Source organism: Myotis davidii, unplaced genomic scaffold, assembly GCF_000327345.1.
Source record: "Myotis davidii unplaced genomic scaffold, ASM32734v1 scaffold18, whole genome shotgun sequence".
Classification (NCBI taxonomy): domain Eukaryota; kingdom Metazoa; phylum Chordata; class Mammalia; order Chiroptera; family Vespertilionidae; genus Myotis; species Myotis davidii.
In genome coordinates, this window is record NW_006292696.1 from 2,372,346 (window position 1) to 2,391,802 (window position 19,457).

Consider the following 19,457-nt stretch of genomic DNA (forward strand, 5'->3'; position numbering starts at 1 on the left):
ATAACACTTACTATGTGCTGGTTCCTAAACCAGACTATACACACATGGACCCTTTACCCTCCCATCAACTGTAAACATAATAAACTAGAATTCATGAGCTTTCACGATTATCAGGCCCTGCTCTAAGAGCCATATGTGCCATATCTAATTTAATACACATGACAGCCCTGAGAGGCACCATTCTCACCTCACTTTGGCAGGAGGAAACGGGCTCAGCATGGTGAATATATGGCCTAGGTTTTTCTGCCTGGCCGGCAATGAGGCTGGGGTGGATTTAGGCTGTCTGACATGAGATCCCATGCCCTAACCACTTGCTATATTGGCTTCCTACAAGGCCCATTTTACAGATGATAAAACAAAAGCTCAAAGGGGTTAAATGACTTGTACAAGGCCACAGAGGTGTAAAATGTAAGAGCTAGGATTAGAACTCAGGCTTATCTTGATTCTAAAGCCCCTGCTACTCTCACCAAGATCTCTGTCTCTAAGAATAGGACCTTATTGCCCTCGAAGAGAAAGGCCCAGAATTCTGACCCTTTGGCTGATGTTGGGGTTCCCAGTCTCTCTGGGAGTAGCACCTTCATCAGGCCTGGTGGCTGCCTCCCTCCTCCTGTATCCGAGAAAATCCCTAACTGGCAATGTCACACCCCTCCAAGGCCTCCGTGCCCCCTCACCGTGAGGATGTTGTATTCTCCGGCAGCGAAGGTGTTGCTGGATGACACCATGCCCGTGACAGGGTGGATGCTGAAGCCCTCCTTGTCACTCTCCTCAATACTGTAGGTGACCCTGCCATTGAGACCCTCATCCAGGTCTGAAGCCACGAGCCTGTACACAGGCCCAGGGGTCACCGGGCTCAGCCTCTCTGGAAGGCGGACATTGAAGAGCTTGTGGGAGAACACAGGGGCGTTGTCATTGACGTCCGAGATGCATACCACCACCCTGGAGGTGGACCTTAGGGAGGGCTCCCCGTTGTCCAGCACAGTCACCTGGGGACAGAATGCAGCATGAGTTGCCAAATACAAAGCAGGGAATATGTGTTGCCACCCACTGCACCCACTACCCCTGCTTTCAACAGCCTGGAAACATCAGTCTGTTCTTCGGAGTATGCATGTGACTTTTATTATCCCAACCTCACCTACTTGGAACCCAGCTATCTGGCAATCTCACCCACAGGGAAGCCAGCAGGAACAGAAAAAGAACCAGAAAGAACTGGAAGAAGACAAAGTCACAGAGGCTCTAAAAAAATAGACAGTGCCCTTTCTCAGGAGGCCTGTGGGCCATTTCTCAGAGTCCACTGACTTTATTTGCTCATAGTTCTCAAAAGCTTTGTTCTCTAGAGTCTTCAAGCTACTAGAGGATAGAAGAAACAAATGAGAAGATGTTTATGAAGGAGGGGGTGGTACCTTTTGAGTCAGACAGGCAGCTCGATGCATGAAATGAAATCCAGAATTAGAGAAAAGACAGACAATTTTAGAACCAGGGAGTATTTCCTGAAGGGGCAGATGGTCCCATGTATCAGTGACCCCGAGGGTATGAGGCAGGACATTTCTACTCTATATGGTTCCCATTTTTAAAAATACATTGCTGTTTAAAGATAAATGCCTTTTCTGGACTCTAGAGAGTGCTCCAGTCTCTAGAAGGCCAGTTAGCTGCTGCTAACACCTGTTTCTTACAAACGTATGTGCAGAGCCTGGGAGCACAGAGGCAAGTTTATTTCGGTTTTGTTGAGGAGTATGTGTCCCTCACAACTGATGTCTTTAAGACTAGCAGAGAGGTGCCTCTTCATTGGTATGGATCACTCAGGAGGGGCATAGCTGGAGTCCTTTGATTGAATTCTGACTAGGTCAAGATCGACCTCTCTAGTTGAAATGGGCACCAGGCAGTGACATTCATGGGATTTTAGAAAGGTCTGGTTTTTATCCTGGCCCTGTTACTGACCTGGTGTTTAACCTTGGGTGACCCTCTCTCTGGATCATAGGGATCCGCTGGAAACCAGACTAATGTGCATAGCACGTGTGCAACTGCTCCCTCTTCCTGCACTCACGACAGGCATTACTAATCAATCAGTGCTTCCTGTCCAGCCTGGACATGGTTTCAGGTTCTTTCCCTTCACAATGCTAACGAGCCAGCAGAGACTCTCAGAGTCTTCACTGCCAACCACAGCAAGACCCAGCTTAAGTAGCAACTCCTCCCTGAGCCTAGCACCCTCCTCAGCCACAGTGCTTGGAGATCTGCACATGCCCCCAGGCCTGGCTGGGCTCCAGCCTGGCATCCTTCAGGAGGTTTCAGATCCAGTGAGTGGGTTCACCACCATTACTCACCTCCAGGATGTGTTCATCCTTGGTCTCTCGGTCCAGCTGCCGGGCCGTGGACAGCAGACCTGGGGGAGAGATGGTAGGAGGGAGACCTGAGCTCCCAGGGCTCCTAGGGCCACTTCACTGGGGGTAAGTTGGAGGGTTACATTCAAATCCTTGATCAGAATTCTGGTATTTGGAGAACGAGAACTTTAAGAGGAAATGGAACTCTAGTGGAAGAGAAGGGCAGGGGAGGAAGCGGGAGAATACATCGACATCCCCCTTTCACCATGAGGAGGCTGCTGTGCACAATATTTTGTTGCGTAAAAAAGACAGCTTGTCAGGAGTTACAACAAGGATCTCCTGAACGTTTTTGGCTGATCCACTGACTCCAACAAGTAGGTCTGCTTTGATTTAAAAGAGACCTCGCTTACCAGCTATTCAAAGTGGTAGCTTTTTTCTCCTCTGTTCCTATTGTATTATTCATCTCTTCCCATGACCCTGGTACAGCTTCCTCTCCTCTGAGCAGTCACAACATCATGCCTACACATACACTAGCATGTGCTCATTTGCACTGGCTCTATAGTTTTTTATATGTGATCTTCATACTTGTGATGGACTGAATTTCTCAAGGCCTAAAATTGTGTTGTGTTTTTCTTCACATCTCGCCACAGCACATGGTTTAAATGCCTTGTGAGGGCAAACATCTTTAACCTTTGCCGAATAAATGAATGAATCTTGGGCATAACAAAAGATTGTGGATACTGGCAGAGGTTCATTCATTCACTTCTCAGTTATTTATTGAGGTTTTACTGTGTGCCAGGCACTGAAGATGGTATAGTGGGCAAAAACAATCAACATTCCTTTTCTAGAAAGCCTTTGAAGTCTAGTAAAAGACATGAATAAGTTAATGGACTAATCACACAAATGAATATAATGTTCTCTGTGATAAATGCTTTTACAAAGGAGGCAAGTAGATGGTGCTGAGAGGTATATTATAGTGTCAGGAGAAAATTCTCTAAGGAGAGCACAGCTGGGCTGGGACCTGAAAGAAGAGCAGTAGTTAGCCAGACAAAAGGAGAGGAAGAGCCCTGCCGGTGTGGCTCAGTGGTTGAGCATTGAACTAGGAACCTGGAGGTCACGGGTTCAATTCCCAGTCAGGGCACATGCCTGGGTTGCAGGCTCGATCCCCAGTGTGGGGCGTGCAGGAGGCAGCTGATCAATGATTCTCTCTCACCATTGATGTTTCTATCTCTCTCTCCCTCTCCCTTCCTCTCTGAAATAAAGAAACTCAATAAAAATATATTTTAAAGAAACAAAACAAAAAGGAGAGGAAGAGACTCGTGGCTTAGAACGGCATGGGCAAAGGCTGGGTGCCAGGAAAGGGTATGGACTGAAGCTGGCCTTGTGGCTCGACTCAGAGAGTGGCAGGGCGAGAGAGGCCAGACAGAGCCAGAAAGGTGTGCAGGGGCCATGCCAGGCAGCAGTTTGTGGGACACGGCAGGATCTGGCTTTTCCTTAAGGGCAGAGGGACACCATCCATGGGATCCAAGCAGGGAAGCAGAACAATAACGTGGTGGTGTTAAGAAAGCTGGGTTGGGAGCTTATTGCTGATTATTTTATTTTTAGATGTTTATTCTGGTAAAAATGTCTTCCTCAACTGCAGGAAGACTAAGAACATCTCTGCCCTCCGGGGCATTTTGCCAGACCCCATGCCAGGGAACTATTGACAGTAAACAGAATAGGGATTTGGAGACACTGAGAAGCTAATGCCTTAGGTGAGAGATCTCTTCCCTCTTCTGAAAAGGGAGGGAAGGGTAGAACCAGGTAGAGAGCCAGCTAGGCCTGTTTTCTAGGCTGAAAGCATCTTTCTAGGAAGACGAATCCATCCCCCGAGATCAAAGGTTAACAGGAAAGGTTCCAGCAAATGCCACTGTGCAAGTAGACACGTGTAACCCCCACCCACTGTCTGCCCCAGGACCCCCAGGTTCATGCTTTTCCTGGTTTCCGTGTCTTAAGGATGGGGAGGCTGTCTGCTAACTTTCTCTCTTTCCCCCTCCTCCAGTCTTGCCAGCGTGAGTTGTTAGCGCTGGAGAATAGAATCCTCGGTTCAGAGGAGGGAATGTCAGCCTTCTCTGCAATCAGGTTGTTGTTCATCCTCCAAGAGGAAGATGTGGCCCTGAAGAAGTATCTGCAGTGGGGACTGGCTCTCAGATTCCAACAGGAGCCAGGCAGGTAGCAGAAATGTGGGAAGCAGGCTGGCAATAACGCAATGGGGAATGAGGGGACTGTGGGGACCAGAGGACATGCACCTGCTCTACCTAGGGAGCTACTGTCATCTCTAGGCAACTGTGGTCCTGAGCAATGGGGGATAAGGGGGGACAGTGTTACCAGATCTTTTAGTGACAACCAGAAACCTGGAATGTTTTGTGGAATTTACCAATTTTCAAAACAATTTGAAAAATCATTGTTTAAAGCTTGTGCAAGCCACACAAAACCCCTGTGTGGGCTCCATCTGGCTCCCTGCTGCAAGCTGGTGACCTCTGCATCCCCTAAACCTCACACCATCCTTGCCCCAGGGGCCTTGGGCTTAGGATAGGTATTTGTGACATGGTTGACTCTGCTGAGGTGGGTCTCTATTGCCACCACTCTGTGGGCAGGCTCGAGGTCGGTTTGGAACTAGGGTTAGGAAATTCAACCTGTGGCTTGTGACTCAGGGGAGTGGTCAGTTGGGAGGACTTGGAGGTCTGGAGTCACCAGGCAACCTGCTAACATTCCTAGGCCCCAAAGAAAGAAAGCTTTCATATCTTATTTTCCCATAGAGACGGACTTTGTAGAGCAGTGGTTCTCAATTTTACCACCCATCGGAATCTCCTGGATATCTTGTTACAATACAGATTCCAGGGCCCTGCCCTGAGTTCTGATTCAGTAAGTCTAAGATGGGACCTGAGAATGTGAATTTCTAACAAGTTCATAGGTGATGCTGACTATGCTAGTCTGGGACCACACTTTGGGGAGCACTGTGTTAAGGAATCCCATTCACCACATTTCTGAGGTCCTTACCTGTAAGAGGGTGAATAGCAAAGAATCCCATGTGGTTCCCACTGGTGATGTTGAAGGTCAGCTTCCCTTTGGAGCTGGAGTCGGGGTCCCAGGCATCCAGCTGAAGCACAGAAGTGTGCAAGGGCGCGTCCTCCTGGACGGAGGGGTAGAACACGGGTCTGGACATCCGGGGTGGGTTGTCATTGACATCTGTAACCTCGATGTAGACTTCAGTTACAGCAGAGAGGGGCACGGAACCCCGATCCACTGCCAGCACCGTCAGCCAGTAGCAGGGCACGAATTCTCGGTCCAGGGTTGCCAGGGTCTGAATCATTCCTAGGGACAGTCGATTGCCAAACCCCAAAATATTTTAGAGCTCAAAGTAGCTTGAGAAATCATCTTACCTGACACTCCCCAAACAGTTCTCTGGAAAGGAAACTAAGGGATATTCCATGAGAAAAGGAAACTGTTGGCAATATGGTGTGGGAGCTGCTGAGTTAAACACGGGGAAATCCATACCCTTGCTGTTGAACCTCTCAGAGCCTTTCTCTGCTAAAATAGCCCAAGACTCTGGCACATGGGCATCTGCAGGTTTCCAGAAAATGGTGGTAGTTGACCTACTTTCTCCTGGCCACTTCAACCCAAGGCCTATTGTTTGCTTTATTTCACATTCTCGAAGGGATTTCCTTACAGTTGTCCTCAAACTGGTTCCTTCAAGCTTCAAGTATTATAGATACAATTTAAGGGTTAGGACTTTGACAAATAAATGCTGTTCCCCTTTGCAGTATCTTCATGATTTTAAAGACTTAGCTCCACAAATTGCTTGCTCTGGGCCTGCACTGTTCTAGGAGTTGGGAGTCCACTAGTGAGCAAAAGAGGCTTGCACCCTAAGTTCTCATGGCTCACACTCAGCTGGAAGGGCCAATGTGAGGGAGCTCCCCATCCCTGTTCACAGTCATAGCATGTCAGAGATGAAGGAACCTATTCCTTTGGCAGTTGGGGAAACTAAGGCCCAAAGAAGGAGCATGACTTGACCAAGATTATGTAGCAATAGGTGGGAGAGCTGGGTTTGAACTGACTCTCAGTCTAATGCTCTTTCCACCACATCACCCTGCCCTTTACCCTGGAAATACATCACCCATCAGATTGTAAAGTCCTTGAGGGCAGTGACCTACCTTTAATCACAAGGGATCTCCCCCAAGGTGTCTATGCGGGGCCTCACAAGTAGAGGGAGCTCAGTAAATGTTTGCTGAATAGCACTTATTTTCTATGAAGCTTGAAAGGGATAAATAAGTTGGTTCCACATTTTGTGGAGGGCAATTTGGAAATATCTATTCACATTGAAAATATGCATTATCTTTTGCCCCAACAACTGCATTTTTAATGGGTTTTCCTATAGACACTAATGCATATGAGTAAAAGTATATGAACAAGGATGTTACACCTATACAATAGGATAAAATGCAGCCATTCAGAAGGAATGACAAGATTTATATGTACTAACATATAAGATATCCTGGAGTTATGTTACGTGAAAAAAAGTAAGTTCCAGAATTAGTGTCTATTATGTTTTCATAATAATGACACGAACAGTGATAATATCCCAGATACAAAAAACAAAACTTTAGAAGATTATAGACCAAATTGTTAATAAATATTGTATCTGGGGAGATGGGTCACAGACAAACATTCATTTTTAAATTATATATAAGATGTATAATCATGATATATTCCTTTTATAAGCAAATATATGTAATGTATGTTTGTATGTGTGTGTGTGTATATATATATATATATACATATACAGATGTTAGTGATATGGTTAATTCGACTTAAATGGATGTACACACATATGCATGTATATATGTAGCCCCACTATGATAAAAATAGATTAAACATCAAATGAAAGGGACAGGAAGGAGAGTTCCTATTTATAGCTTTTCTTTTTCGCCTACAGTCTGACTGGACAGCTGAGGACAGATCCTGATTTACCTTAGCCCCATCCTCTCCCAGCACCTGGCAGTCCCATCCTGCCCCACTCCCGGTACCTGTGTCTTGGTTGATGCTAAAGGCTGTAAGACTGGTGCCGTCCCGCAGGAAGTACTGGAGCTCCCCATCCAAGCCACTGTCATCATCGTGGGCAGTCACTACGATCACCTGGGTTCCTGGGGGGCTGTTCTCCTGTACCTGGCCCTGGTGCACAAAGGAGTCAAAGCGGGGAGGGTGGAGATTCTCATTTACATCCAGGACTATCACCTCCACGTGGCAGAGGGTCCTGCGAGCCAGGGGCTTCCCGTTGTCACTGGCCCACAGGCTCAGGTTATACCCAGCCCTCCTCTCAAAGTCCAGCTCTTTCTCCAGAGTGAGGGCACCCGTCATCAGGTCCACGTGGAAGGTCCCATGGGCGTCATTTAATAGGACATGTTGTACTTCTCCCGCTGGGCCCAGGTCAGGGTCAAAGGCATCCAGAAATGTTAGGATAGTTCCTGGGGGCAGGTCCTCCGGGACCTTCAGGCTGCTGAGTTCTGTGACGCACTGGGGGGAGTTGTCATTGACATCTTCCAATGTGATGGTCAGGTCAGTGACAGAGAAGAGCTGGTGGCCCTTCCTGGGCTGATCCCTGGCCTCCACCTTGAGAATATACTGAGGTTCTGATTCCCTGTCCAGGTGCCCTGTGACAACCAGTTCCCCAGTGAGGGGATGGAGGGAGAACTTCTCTGTGGGGCTTAGCAGGGTGTAGCGAACCCTCCCATTGTCATCGGAGTCAGCGTCTTTTGCTTTCAGCTCTGCAATTGTGGTTCCAACTCCTGTGTCCTCTGAGATGGTTATCTGGTATCCACCAGGAGGAAATCGGGGTGCATTGTCATTGCAGTCTTTCACATGCACTGTTAGCAGCTTCCAGGAGGACTTCCGGGGCGTGCCCAGGTCATACACGGTGACATTGAGGATGTAGAAACTGGTGGCTTCATAGTCCAAGGGGGCAGCTACAGTAAGCAGCCCTGTCTCTAGCTCAATGTCAAAGCAGCCCTCTTCATTGCCATCTGCAATCACATAGACCAGTTTGCCGTTAAAACCAGTATCAGGGTCAGTGGCTGCCAGGCGGGCCAGGGTGGTGTTGAGAGGAACACGCTCAAGGATGTCAATGGACTGCGGGAAGTGGTCCTCAAACTGTGGGGCATGATGATTGATCTGATATGCACTTAAGGAAGTAAAGTCCTCATCATCGGAGTCCTGGTTCGGGAGCCCAACAGAGTGGAGGATGGTCTTTGTGAATCGTGTCAGTACCCCTGTTTTCTCACATGTTATAGGAACCTCGAGACGGGGGTCCCTCACTATAGTAAGATTCAAAGTTGTGGGCGAGGCATAGTATTTCCCATCTGAGGCTGTAATTTTCAGGGAGTAACTGATGGGTTGACTAGAAGTATGATACATAAAAGAGCGTTTGAGGGATATCACTCCAGAAGAATGATTTAGATAAAAATACTCCAGCTCGTTGCCTGACACAAACTCATATTTGAGGTTCTGAAGCTCATCCACATCTATAGCTGACACAGCCGTCACTGGTCTCCCTACTGGCCAGTCTTCCCGGAGAGACCCAGTGCAGTTGACTTCCTCAAACATAGGCTTGTTGTCATTCAAGTTATTGAGCATAAGAGAAACAGATACTTCCTTTTCTTGGCGAAATGGGGACCCCCAATCTGATGCCCGTATCTGGAAGGTATAAATTCTTTTCATGAGCTCATAGTCCATGGGTTTGGTAGTGGAGATGATCCCCAGATAAGGGTCAATAGAAAAGGGCACATCTTTTGGACGAGCAATGGAATAGGTGACATAGCCATTCTCTCCATGATCCCGGTCTGTGGCAGTCACAGTCAAAACACTGCTGCCCGGAGGGATGTTCTCATCAAAGGTGCCAGCATAAGACAACCTGTGGAAGACGGGGGCATGGTTGTTACAGTCCACAATGTCGATGAGCACAGTGGTGGAGGCCAGACCCGGGGAGGTTTTGATGTGTAGCTGGTAGTGGGCTTGGTCATGGAAGTCCATGAGCTTCGTGGTGGTGATGAGCCCGGTGCGAGCATTGAGTTTAAACCCTGTGCCCTCTGAGGATGGCTTTAGCACATACTGCAGGTTGGGGAAGTCCCTGGTTACTTTCACCATCACTACGCGGCTGCCAGGCGGGGAGAACTCACTAAGCTGTACTCTGTAAACGGGCTTCTCAAATTTGAGGGAAGCCAGTTTGGAAGGGGGTAGGTGAAAGCCCCTGATCTGGGAATAGAAAGAAGGACTGCCCCCACTCCTGGCCCGCAGGCTGAGGTTGAAGCCATGGAGGTGCTCCAACCAGTCGATGTCTTTGACGGACACCAGACTGAACTCACTGCTCCGGGCATAAGACTTGATGGCTTTGAAGTACTTCCCAGGATCACCATCAACAATTTCCAGTGAGTCCCCTTCCCCTGAGCTGTTCGCATCTACCGCTACCGTGGCATAGGTGGCACCCTCACTGCTGTCTGGTGGGGCCACCACCACAGAGGTGATGGCCGGGGGCTTCCTGAGGGCAGGTTCTACATGGATGACGAGTGCAGCCAAATTGCCAAACCCATTGCCCTCTGAGATTTTCCGCATGCGGTCCACGGCCAGCACCTGGAGGTCATACTTCCCTCGCCAGGTGACGTTGAGCTTCCCAGCCAATGTGACCACGCCGCTGGTGGGATGGATGGCAAATATCTCCGACCTTGTGTTAAAGGCATAATAGAACTCGGCGTTCTGGCCCAGGTCAGCATCCGTGGCGGTCACCTTGCAGATGGGGCTCTTGAGGGCCATGTCCTCGGAGATGGTGACTCGGTATGAAGGTGGGGAGAAGAGGGGCTTCAGGTCATTCTGGTCCAGGATGTGGACCACCACACGGGTCAAAGCTTCAAACTCCAAGGTCTTCTCCGTGGCTTGGACGATGAGGGTGTAGCTGTCTCGCACCTCCCTGTTCAGAAGGGCGGTGTTGCTGCTCTTCGTCCTGATCCTCAGAAAGCAGAAGTTGCCCACTACATACTCCTCTGTTTTAAACACACTGGCCACGTCCCCGGAGATGATCCGGTACCTCACCGCCCACTGGGGCTCGGCGATGTAAATGCCCATTTTCACGGAGCTCTCCACGTAGGTCTTGGGAGCTGAGTTCTCATAGATGGTTGCATTATAAAGGGTGTGTGTGAAGCGCAAGGAGGAGGAGGAGATGATCCCTTCCAGGGGCTTGTCACAGGCTGTGCAATGGAGCAAGAAGACGACAAAACCCAGCGAGGCAATAATCATGGTGGAAACTCCCAAAGCCCTAAGCAAAAAAAAAAAAGTGCACATTAGGAAGAAAATGGTTTCCACTGCTGTAGTTCCTAACTGGGGGTGATTTTGGCCCTCAGGGGACATTGTCCGAAGATATTCTCAGTTATCCCAGCTTGGGGTTGGGGGTGCTGATGGCATTCAGTGGGTAGAGGCCGGGGATGCTGCTGCTCAGCGTCCTACAGTGCACAGACCACCACCACCACCACCACCACCACCCACCCCCCCCCCCCCCCACACACACACACAACAAGGAATGATCCGGCCCCAAATGTCAATAGTGCTGAGGTAGAGAAACCCTGTATTTGAGAAATAACAATAACGGACTAGTTTAAATCTCGAGGGCACCTGGCAGATACAACAGTCCTGACCCCTTCTCTGCTTTTCCCCAAACCTTCACTGGTTCGCCAGTGATGGTAAAATAGTTCCAACCAGCTCAGCAATCTGACTCTTCCAGAGGCTAAGCTCCAGTCAAACGGAACTCAGTTGGCATGTGTAGGGCTGCAGGAAAACCAAGCAGCCAGGGTCACAGGCCTGGCATCAGGCTGCCTGGCCACCAGCCCTGGCTCCGCTGCTTACTAGCTGGGAGCCTTCCTGGGTGGGTTGCTTAATCTCCGTGAGCCTCCATCTCCTCTTCTGGAGAACGGGCATAAGATTATTATCTACCTCATTAGGTGCCTGACACGTAGTAGGTTTTTACTTACTAGTTGTGATTAGTAACCGGAAACTAAGTTTCCCAGGGAGAGGAACTGCTCAGAGCCTTGCAGCAAGATAGAAGCAAAGCAAGATCTGGAACTCCTTGCAGCACAGGCCAGGGCTGCTTGCCCTATCCCAAGCTCACCTGTCCCTGTCCCAGCATGGGTCCCTCTGGACAGGAGGACCTGACTCTGACTCACCTTGTAACCTTGAATATAGAAAACTCCTCAATGCCTGGGATGTCAGAGCTGACATGGACCCTAGGGATGATGGAGTTCTGATCCTGCTCCTCATGCACGCTGGGGAAATAGAGTCCTGGACAGGGTAAGGTCTTGCCCCATGTCATATGGCGGGTGGCCAGGTGAGACGGAACTGGCCTAATGCTCTGCCCCTCAAACACTTGCTGCTGTCCCCATTCTCTCCCTTGCATTCCCCACAGGGCTTGTCCCTGAACTCAAGCCTGGGTCAAAATGTGAGGCTCATGGGTCAAGGACAGTACAGGGCAGGGAGGAGGGCAGAGTTGGTTGCCAAACGGGGCCTCCTAGAAGCTGGTGCCTGCCGCTCATGGGAGCTGAGCTCATGGGAGCTGAGCGCTGTTCAGCCTGCAGGATGGGCCCTGCATTCCTGGATGAAACAGGCACGACTTGTTTTTCCAGCTGCCTGCTCTTCAAAGGCGAGGAAGAGTTAAACTTCCAGGGCAAGGGGGAAAGGGAAAGTCTTGCATCCTCCTCTTTCCAGATTTTTGAGGGAGGGAACTCGGTGCAGGTTCTTTCAGACCTTGCAGGTCCATCCCAGGATGGGAGGCAGGATGGAGGCAGGAATGGAAAAGGGGCCTAATGCGGGATCTGAAAACCGTGACGGAAAAGGATGTGAATATGCCCGTTCTCTGGCCTCCCCACTACCATTCCTCACTTCAGACCCTGTTGGTGGTGCTCTAAGCCCGGGCACCCCAGGAAAGGGAGGGCAGGATGGAGGCAGGTTCTACACTTGGAGTCCTAACGCTAGTTACAGAAAAAAGCATTGTCTGTTCTCCACCACTCCTGCCCCTAGGCTCCTTACTTCCCACTGCACCCTCCTGGAGCCTGCTGAGGCCAAAGCCATGCTCACTTAACCCTGATACAGTCCCCTGCAAGCAGGAGGGTCCCCTGAGTTATTTGGACACCTGGCTTCCCCTACCCCCCGCCCCTCCTCAGGGATGGCATTGCTTTGGAAGTTGAAGCCCAGGGGGAAATGAGTGCTTACCCCACTCCCAGGTCCACTCACTCCATGCGCGGCCCAGCGAGCCCAGGGTGCACGCAGCCTCCAGCTCCACCTGCCCTGCTTTGCGGAAAGCTTCCTGTTCACCAGGTCAGCACCCGTGTCAGACAGGCCCCAACAAGACGCCCCGCTCGGCAGCTGCACAGACGGCTTGCCGAGTGGGGGAGGCGTTAGGGTGAACTGTAGGGAAGGGAGCAGGGGCGGAGTCTCCCTGGAGGGGGATGAGATGCAAAGAGAATGCACCCTTGGGTGGGGGTGGGGTGCCCATGGCTGTATTCCAGCTGTGGGACCTGCAGACCTGGTGACTGGTTTGCTGAGGAAAGGACCTATGTCTGGGTATCAGTTTCCTGGCATCAGGTCCAGGTGAGTGGACAGGTTTGCAGGGTGCAAGGCCCGTTGGGCTCCCTGAGGCACCCTTCTGGCCCACACCACCTAGCACCGCTGTTTTGAAACACCTTGTGAAAGCATAAGTCAATTTGCATCACCTTCCTGCTTAAAATTTTCCAGTAGCTCCCCATAGTATTTCAATTAAAATCCAAACTCCTTACTATATCCAGGATGGCCTCATACTATCTGGGCCCTACCTTCTTCTCCAGTGATTGCTCACCAAGCTGCAGCCACACGGGCCCTTTCTCCTCCACAGGCATACCAAACTGGGATCTGCTTCAGGGCCTTTGCACTTGCTGTGTCCCTCTCCTTGAGATTCTCACATGGCTGGCTCCTTCTTGTTATCCAGTTCTCAGCTCAGATGTCACCTCCTAACCCTCCGTTTGATGCAGTGTCCTTCCCTTCTTTACCACATCACTCCATTTTCTCCAGGGCAGTTATCACCACATAGTATGTTCTTGCTTATTTGTTTAATGACTGTCTCTTGCACTAGACATTGGGCTCCACGAAGACAGGAGCTTTGCGTATCTTATTCATGAATGAATTCCCAGTGCCTAGCTCAGTGCCTGGTGTTTAAGAACTAGTTGAAAAATTGAACTATTTGGACTTAGGAAAAGCAATGACAGAATGAAAGCGGAAAGAACCTTTAACAAGCATCTCTTACTTTTTGAAGCTGGAAAATAGTCCTAAAGAAAGAAAGGGTCCGGCCCTGGCCTGTTTGGCTCAGTGGATAGAGCGTCAGCCTGCAGACTGAGGGGTCCCAGGTTCGATTCCGGCCAAGGGCACATACCTGGATTGCGGGCTCGATCCCCAGTAGGAGGCATGCAGGAGGCAGCTGATCAATGATTCTCTCTCATCATTGATGTTTCTATCTCTCTCTCCCTCTTCCTTCCTCTCTGAAATCAATAAAGAAATATATTTTTAAAAAGAAAGAAAGAAAGAGAGAGAGAGAAAAGAAAGAAAGGGAGAGTCTGACTGGTGAGGCTCAGAGGTTGGGCATCAACCTATGAGCCAGGTGGTCACAATTTGATTCCTGGTCAGGGCACATGCCCAGGTTATGGGCTCAGACCCCAGTGGAGGGCATGCAGGAGGCAGACGAGCAATGATTCTCTCTCATCATTGATGTTTCTATCTCCCTCGCCTTCTCCCTTCCTCTCTGAAATCAATAAAAATATTTTTTTTTAAAAGAAAGGGACTTGCCCAAGGTCACATGGTGAGAACTAAAGCCAGGTTCTTTCCTCCCAACCATGCTGCCAGAAAGAGAAGCTGTAGTCACGTGAATGTAACTGTTTGGGCTCTTGCTAACGGCATCACATCAGGTAAGTTGCTCAACATCTCTGAACCTTAGTTTTCTCAGCTGTAAGATGGGACTGTTCGTGGGGTGTTATGGAGACCGAATAAGGCCATGCACATGAATGTGCTTAGCACAGTGCCTGGCCCATTGGGAAGCACTCAGTAAATCTTCGTTATTATTAGTTTTCAAAGCCAAGGCAGAATCAAATCCTAAGTTTGGGGTGAGGGTGGGGGCCCCTGAACCCTCTGGGAAGGACCAGCCTGCACCCTGGCAGAGCAGGAAGCCGCTGGTCGCTGGTCGAGTCTGAGCTTGCTGGCCCTGCCACAGGCTGTTCTGGGAAGCTGCGAGCAGGCGCTTGTCTGGGGTGGGGCCTTGCGCTTTTGGCTCCCCAGGCCCGGAGAGAGATCTGCATGTGGATGAATGTGCACTCTTGCAAGAGGCACACACACTTAGGAGGCAAATTTTGAATAATTTTTGTGGGTTCATTAGTTGTACATGCCTACTTGACAGAATGAGTATGATGTGAGTAAATAAATCGATAGGGTGGGGCTTGTGTGTGCACAGGTGTGAGCAAGTGCAGGTGGGGGTTCATGAATGGACCCTTTTAGAATAGGCGTGACTCAAACTCTGCCTCCTTGTCACTCCCGACCCCATTTCAAAGATGGGAAGACAGCAGAAGGTGGTTCACAACACAACACACAGGTTCTGGCTGTGTGACCTTGGGCAAATGGCTTATCTTCTCGGATCCTAAATTTCCCTTCTTCATAATACCATTTTGATAAGGACATTCGTTAATGTACACAAAAGCTCAACATAGTATGCAACATGGTTTTCAACAAATACAAAGTACTGTTACTTTCTAGCCAGCTGGCTCATACTATTGGCTGTTGAGTTTGTGGGTAATGGAAACTGTCAGGCGTATTATCATGTCACCCCCTCTCTGTTCCTGTGCAGGCTGGTTTTTGCTGGTAACTGCTGTAGGGCTTTAGTGAGACCCTGATTAATTTTACTCTGTGTTTCAGCCCACTGCTCCCGCTCCTCAGAATCTCGATTCTGATATGCAGAAACTTGGCGGTTGTAACATCCATGTCTTAACCCAAGTCATTGATGAGAGTCTGAGCAGAGCTCCGAGGAGCAGGGCTCTGAGACCTTCCCTGTTTTCCTGGTTAGTGATCTCAGGTGCAATCCTGGAATGAGTCCTCTCAGAATGTGGAGAGCTCCCCGTCCCTGGGGGCATCCAAACAGAGTCTAGGTGGCCTTTGGGGAAGATGAGAAGAGTTCCAAAGCGCCTTTGATCTTATGCAGGTATAGGTCTTTGGCCTGTGCGAGCCTACGGTCTCTGTTAGACACTAACTGGGTTCTCAAAGGCAGAGATGGGGTTTCCTGTGGCTGTGGGTCAGGGTTGTTCAATCAACCCAGTAAGCTGACCTGGCTGTGGGGAGACGTAGATCTAAGGTCACTCTTCTCCGTGTAGCCTTGGTCAAGTTCATCACCGGAGCCCGGTGGCCCTCTTTCCTCATCTCTGATGACGTGTGTGTGTTGGGGAGGGGCTGGGATGGATCAGTGTCTTGAAACCCTCCTATTGCTTTCAGAGGCAGAGTCTTTTTTTCCCCTCATGAAATTGTACACAATCTATAAAGAGATCCAAGCAGAGCTGCACTATTAGAAGCAGGGCTGGAGGCCTCTGCCCCCAGGCTAGACCTTCAGCCCCTGGTGCGCACCCCCTGGGAAGCACAGGTTAAAAACCTGGAGTAAAGACCTGTGAGAGCCCCCTCCATCAGAGAAGCTGGGGCCCTGCTAGTCTAACATTCCGTGTCCCGTCATGGAGGGTTCTAAGACGTGTGGTTGGATATGCTGCGATTTCTAATGCTCTGTGGTCGGTGTTTGTAAGGGTTGGTCCCCGTGCACTCAGGCATTTTGGTTCTAGAAGTCTATGACTCGGGCTAATTCTATCCCTCCACAAGGAACCACATGTACTTGGAGGAATTCACAACCCAACCAAACTGAATTAAAGAAGCTTCTTCCGGATTTGTTCAAAACAACAGGCTTAGTTTCTGAGGATGAAATTCCTCCCTGTCACTCCCAGAAGTACCCAGGCACAGCTCGGCAACGGCATTCTCTCTCGTGGCCCAACACCGTACCTTTCCTTAGCCATGACACAGACGATAATGAATAACCCACACATCGCTCCTGGGAAACACCTCTGCCCTTGTACTCCTGTATCTAAGATAAGGGAAACTGAGATTTGCATGGCACACCCAAGGCCACCCAGGAAGGCGGTGGCTGAACTGAAAAGACAGACACATTTCCTAAACCTGGGTGCTCTGGGGAGAAGCATGAGATAAGATTTTTTATTTTACTTTTATTTTTTGTTAATCCTTACCTGAGGATGTTTTTTCCATTGATTTTTAGAGAGAATGGAAGGGAAGGGTAGAGACAAAGAGAAACACCAGTGTGAGGGAGGCACATGGAGTAGTAGCCTCAACTAGGGCCGGGCCTGGGGAGGAGCCTCCAACCGAGGTGGGTGCCCTTGACCAGAATCAAACTCGGACCCTTCAGTATGCGGGCCGACGCTGTAACCGCTGATCCAAACCGGCCAGGGCGATAAGGTATTTTTTAAAGTTTGGAGAGCTTTTCATGAAATAACGAGCCACTGGATTCATTCCTCTGGATTGGAGAATGTTCACACTCTACCTTCCCCAAATCTCAAAGTAAAATGACCGTGGACTTGGGTACCTCGGTATATATTTTCTGACCCTACTCTCCTCCCGCCACTGCGTCTGCCTCAGGCATCCAGTGTTAGAGCTGGCTTCTGTGACTGTCAAGAAAGAATCCTAAACATATTCAGTTTGTTAGAAAAGCTTAAAAGTAGCAATGGTGGTAGTGATGGTGAGGGATTAGGAAGGATTGTGCCATTGAACCAGAATTTAAATTGTAAGTGATAGAATGGTGACATTCCAGGTAGCTGCTAGATAGAAGTCTTTAGCTACTGAAATGAAATTTCCCCATTAGAAGTAGGGAGCTATTGGTGGTTTTTGAGAAGAAGCAGGACCAGAACAGAACCACATGCTGGGAAGAGTAATCTGACATCAGATCAAAAGGGAGAGTTTCCCATTGAAGACTCCCAGTCTGCTGTGGACCGGGTGTGGACACCAGCTTTACTGGTTTAGGCCGACTGGACTTCACTGTGAACAGGGAGCTTGATTTCCCTCCAAGAAACTTGGGTGAACACTGGGGTCATTTGTTGGTTTGTAGGCAGCAGCCACTGCTAGGTTCTCATGTAACAAAACAAGTCAAAGAGCTGGATATGAACTGGAAAAGAGCCATGCCTTGAGTCCGTGATGGGTCGTGTGACCTCGGGAAGGCCACAGAGCCTCTTCTGAGCCTCAGTTTCCCTGTCTGTAAAGTGGAGATAATAGCTACTCCTGCCTACTTCCCAGGGCTGCAGGGAAGGCATGTGATAGGTGAGAGCACAGGGAGGAAAGACACAGAATGCACCTTATCAAGCCCAATAATGGCTTGATACATGGCAGCCACACCACCAGCAGCCGGAGAGGCTGCCCTAGGAGTGTGTCTGTAAAAGCCAGGCCTGCAGAGCCTGGAATTAGAGGGAAAAGAAAAGGAAGTCCTCGCCTACGCATGGGCGAAAGGGAGCTGGGACTGGGGGTCCCCTTCTTTATCAGCATTCCAATTATCATTATTGGTGACAAAAAAATTATACTGTCCTATATCAGGATGGTAATCTATACGTTTTCAAAAAAAAGTCTTCATGGATTATCTCACTTGGTCTTTGAATAGAAGGCACAGTCCTAGATAGAATGAATAGGAAGAAAGTGGACTCTGGGGTCAGGTAGACCTCATTTCAAATCCCAGCTCTACCACGCACCAGCTGTGTGACCGTGGGCAGTGGTTTAACATTTCTGGTCCCAGAAAAAGGGACAGGATAACAGCACCTAATCTCATGGAGTGGTTGAGAAGGCTGAATGAGTCAGCGCACGGCAAATTCCCAGGACTGGGGTACACTCAGCACAAGTGTTCCTGGACCAACGTCATCCTATTATGACGCTTATCGTTGCTCTTGTTTTGTAAATGAGAAACTGAGGCTCCAATCATTTGAAGGTTCTGCCCAGGTTCCCCCAGGGCTGGAATACACTCAGTACAAGTGTTACTATACCAACATTCATTGTCACTGAACCCATGTTCCCAGAAGAGAGACTCAGAAGGCGGGAGGGACTGGAGCAAACCCCTAGAGCAGCGTCTCCAACAGCCCTGACAGTGATGGCCATGTTCTAGTGCTCAGCTATCCAGGTGGGAGGCACTGGCCACGGAGGGCTGCCCAGAATTTGAAGCATGGCTGGTACACCTGAGGAAGTGAGTTTGTAATCATATTGCATTTGGACTCACATAGCCAGATGCGACTAGTGGCTACCACATGGCCAGCACAGCTCTAGCGAGCCCGGCACAGGGGTCGAGCGTGCACAGGTGCGGAGGCAGAGTCAGGCCCCCTATCCCGCAGGCACACCCAGGGCCCACCGTGCTTTTAGAAAATGTCTCTTAAATTCAGAAGAAAGAAAACAAACAATTTGGTTGAAGAAAATGTTTTTATATATAATAATATATTCACCTTTATACTAATGTCATCAGAAAACATTTCTAATATTGTTTTTCATGGAGGAAGGGACCTGCAAAGGCTAAAATGCCTAGGACCCCCGAAAGCCACCATGTGACCCTGGGAGATGGACATTTGAAGGAAACAGAGAGCTTCAGGGGCCTGGGCTTTGGGAAGAAAAGGGATAAAGTAGGAGGGAGATGATGAGAAGTATTTTGTTATTGGGCCTCCGATACCAAAGTCATTTGTTAATTTATTCAGTACTTTTTTAATGGAGGGCTTGGCCTGTGACAGGCATTCTAGGACAGAGAGCAAGACAGATGAGGTCCCTGCTCCTGTAGGGACTGTATTCTGGTGGGGGCGGGGGGGGGGGGGAGAGAGAGAGAGAGAGAGAGAGAGAGAGAGAATAAAAGGTATACACTGTATCACTATATCAGGTGTGAAAAGTGAGATGAAGAAAAATTATGCAGGGCAAGGTTGAAGACTGATGTGTGGGAAATACTGTTTTGGAAAGGGTGGTCGGGGAGTCCCACATGACAAGGTGACATCTGAG

The 19,457-nt window shown here is 49.4% G+C and overlaps 1 protein-coding gene across 2 annotated transcripts in view; it reads right to left on the reverse strand.

Annotated features, from left to right (window-relative positions):
• Window positions 1-19,457, reverse strand: part of FAT2 (FAT atypical cadherin 2) — a 68,773-nt gene that overhangs the window by 39,142 nt on the left and 10,174 nt on the right. For both annotated transcript variants that reach the window (XM_015565630.1, XM_015565629.1), the window contains exons 2-5: window positions 7,382-10,656; window positions 5,355-5,669; window positions 2,319-2,377; window positions 672-983 (exon numbers count right to left, since the gene is read on the reverse strand). In XM_015565630.1, coding sequence (XP_015421116.1) covers window positions 672-983; window positions 2,319-2,377; window positions 5,355-5,669; window positions 7,382-10,637 — 3,942 coding nt within the window. In that variant the 5' untranslated portion in view covers window positions 10,638-10,656. The remainder of the gene's footprint in view (window positions 1-671; window positions 984-2,318; window positions 2,378-5,354; window positions 5,670-7,381; window positions 10,657-19,457) is intronic.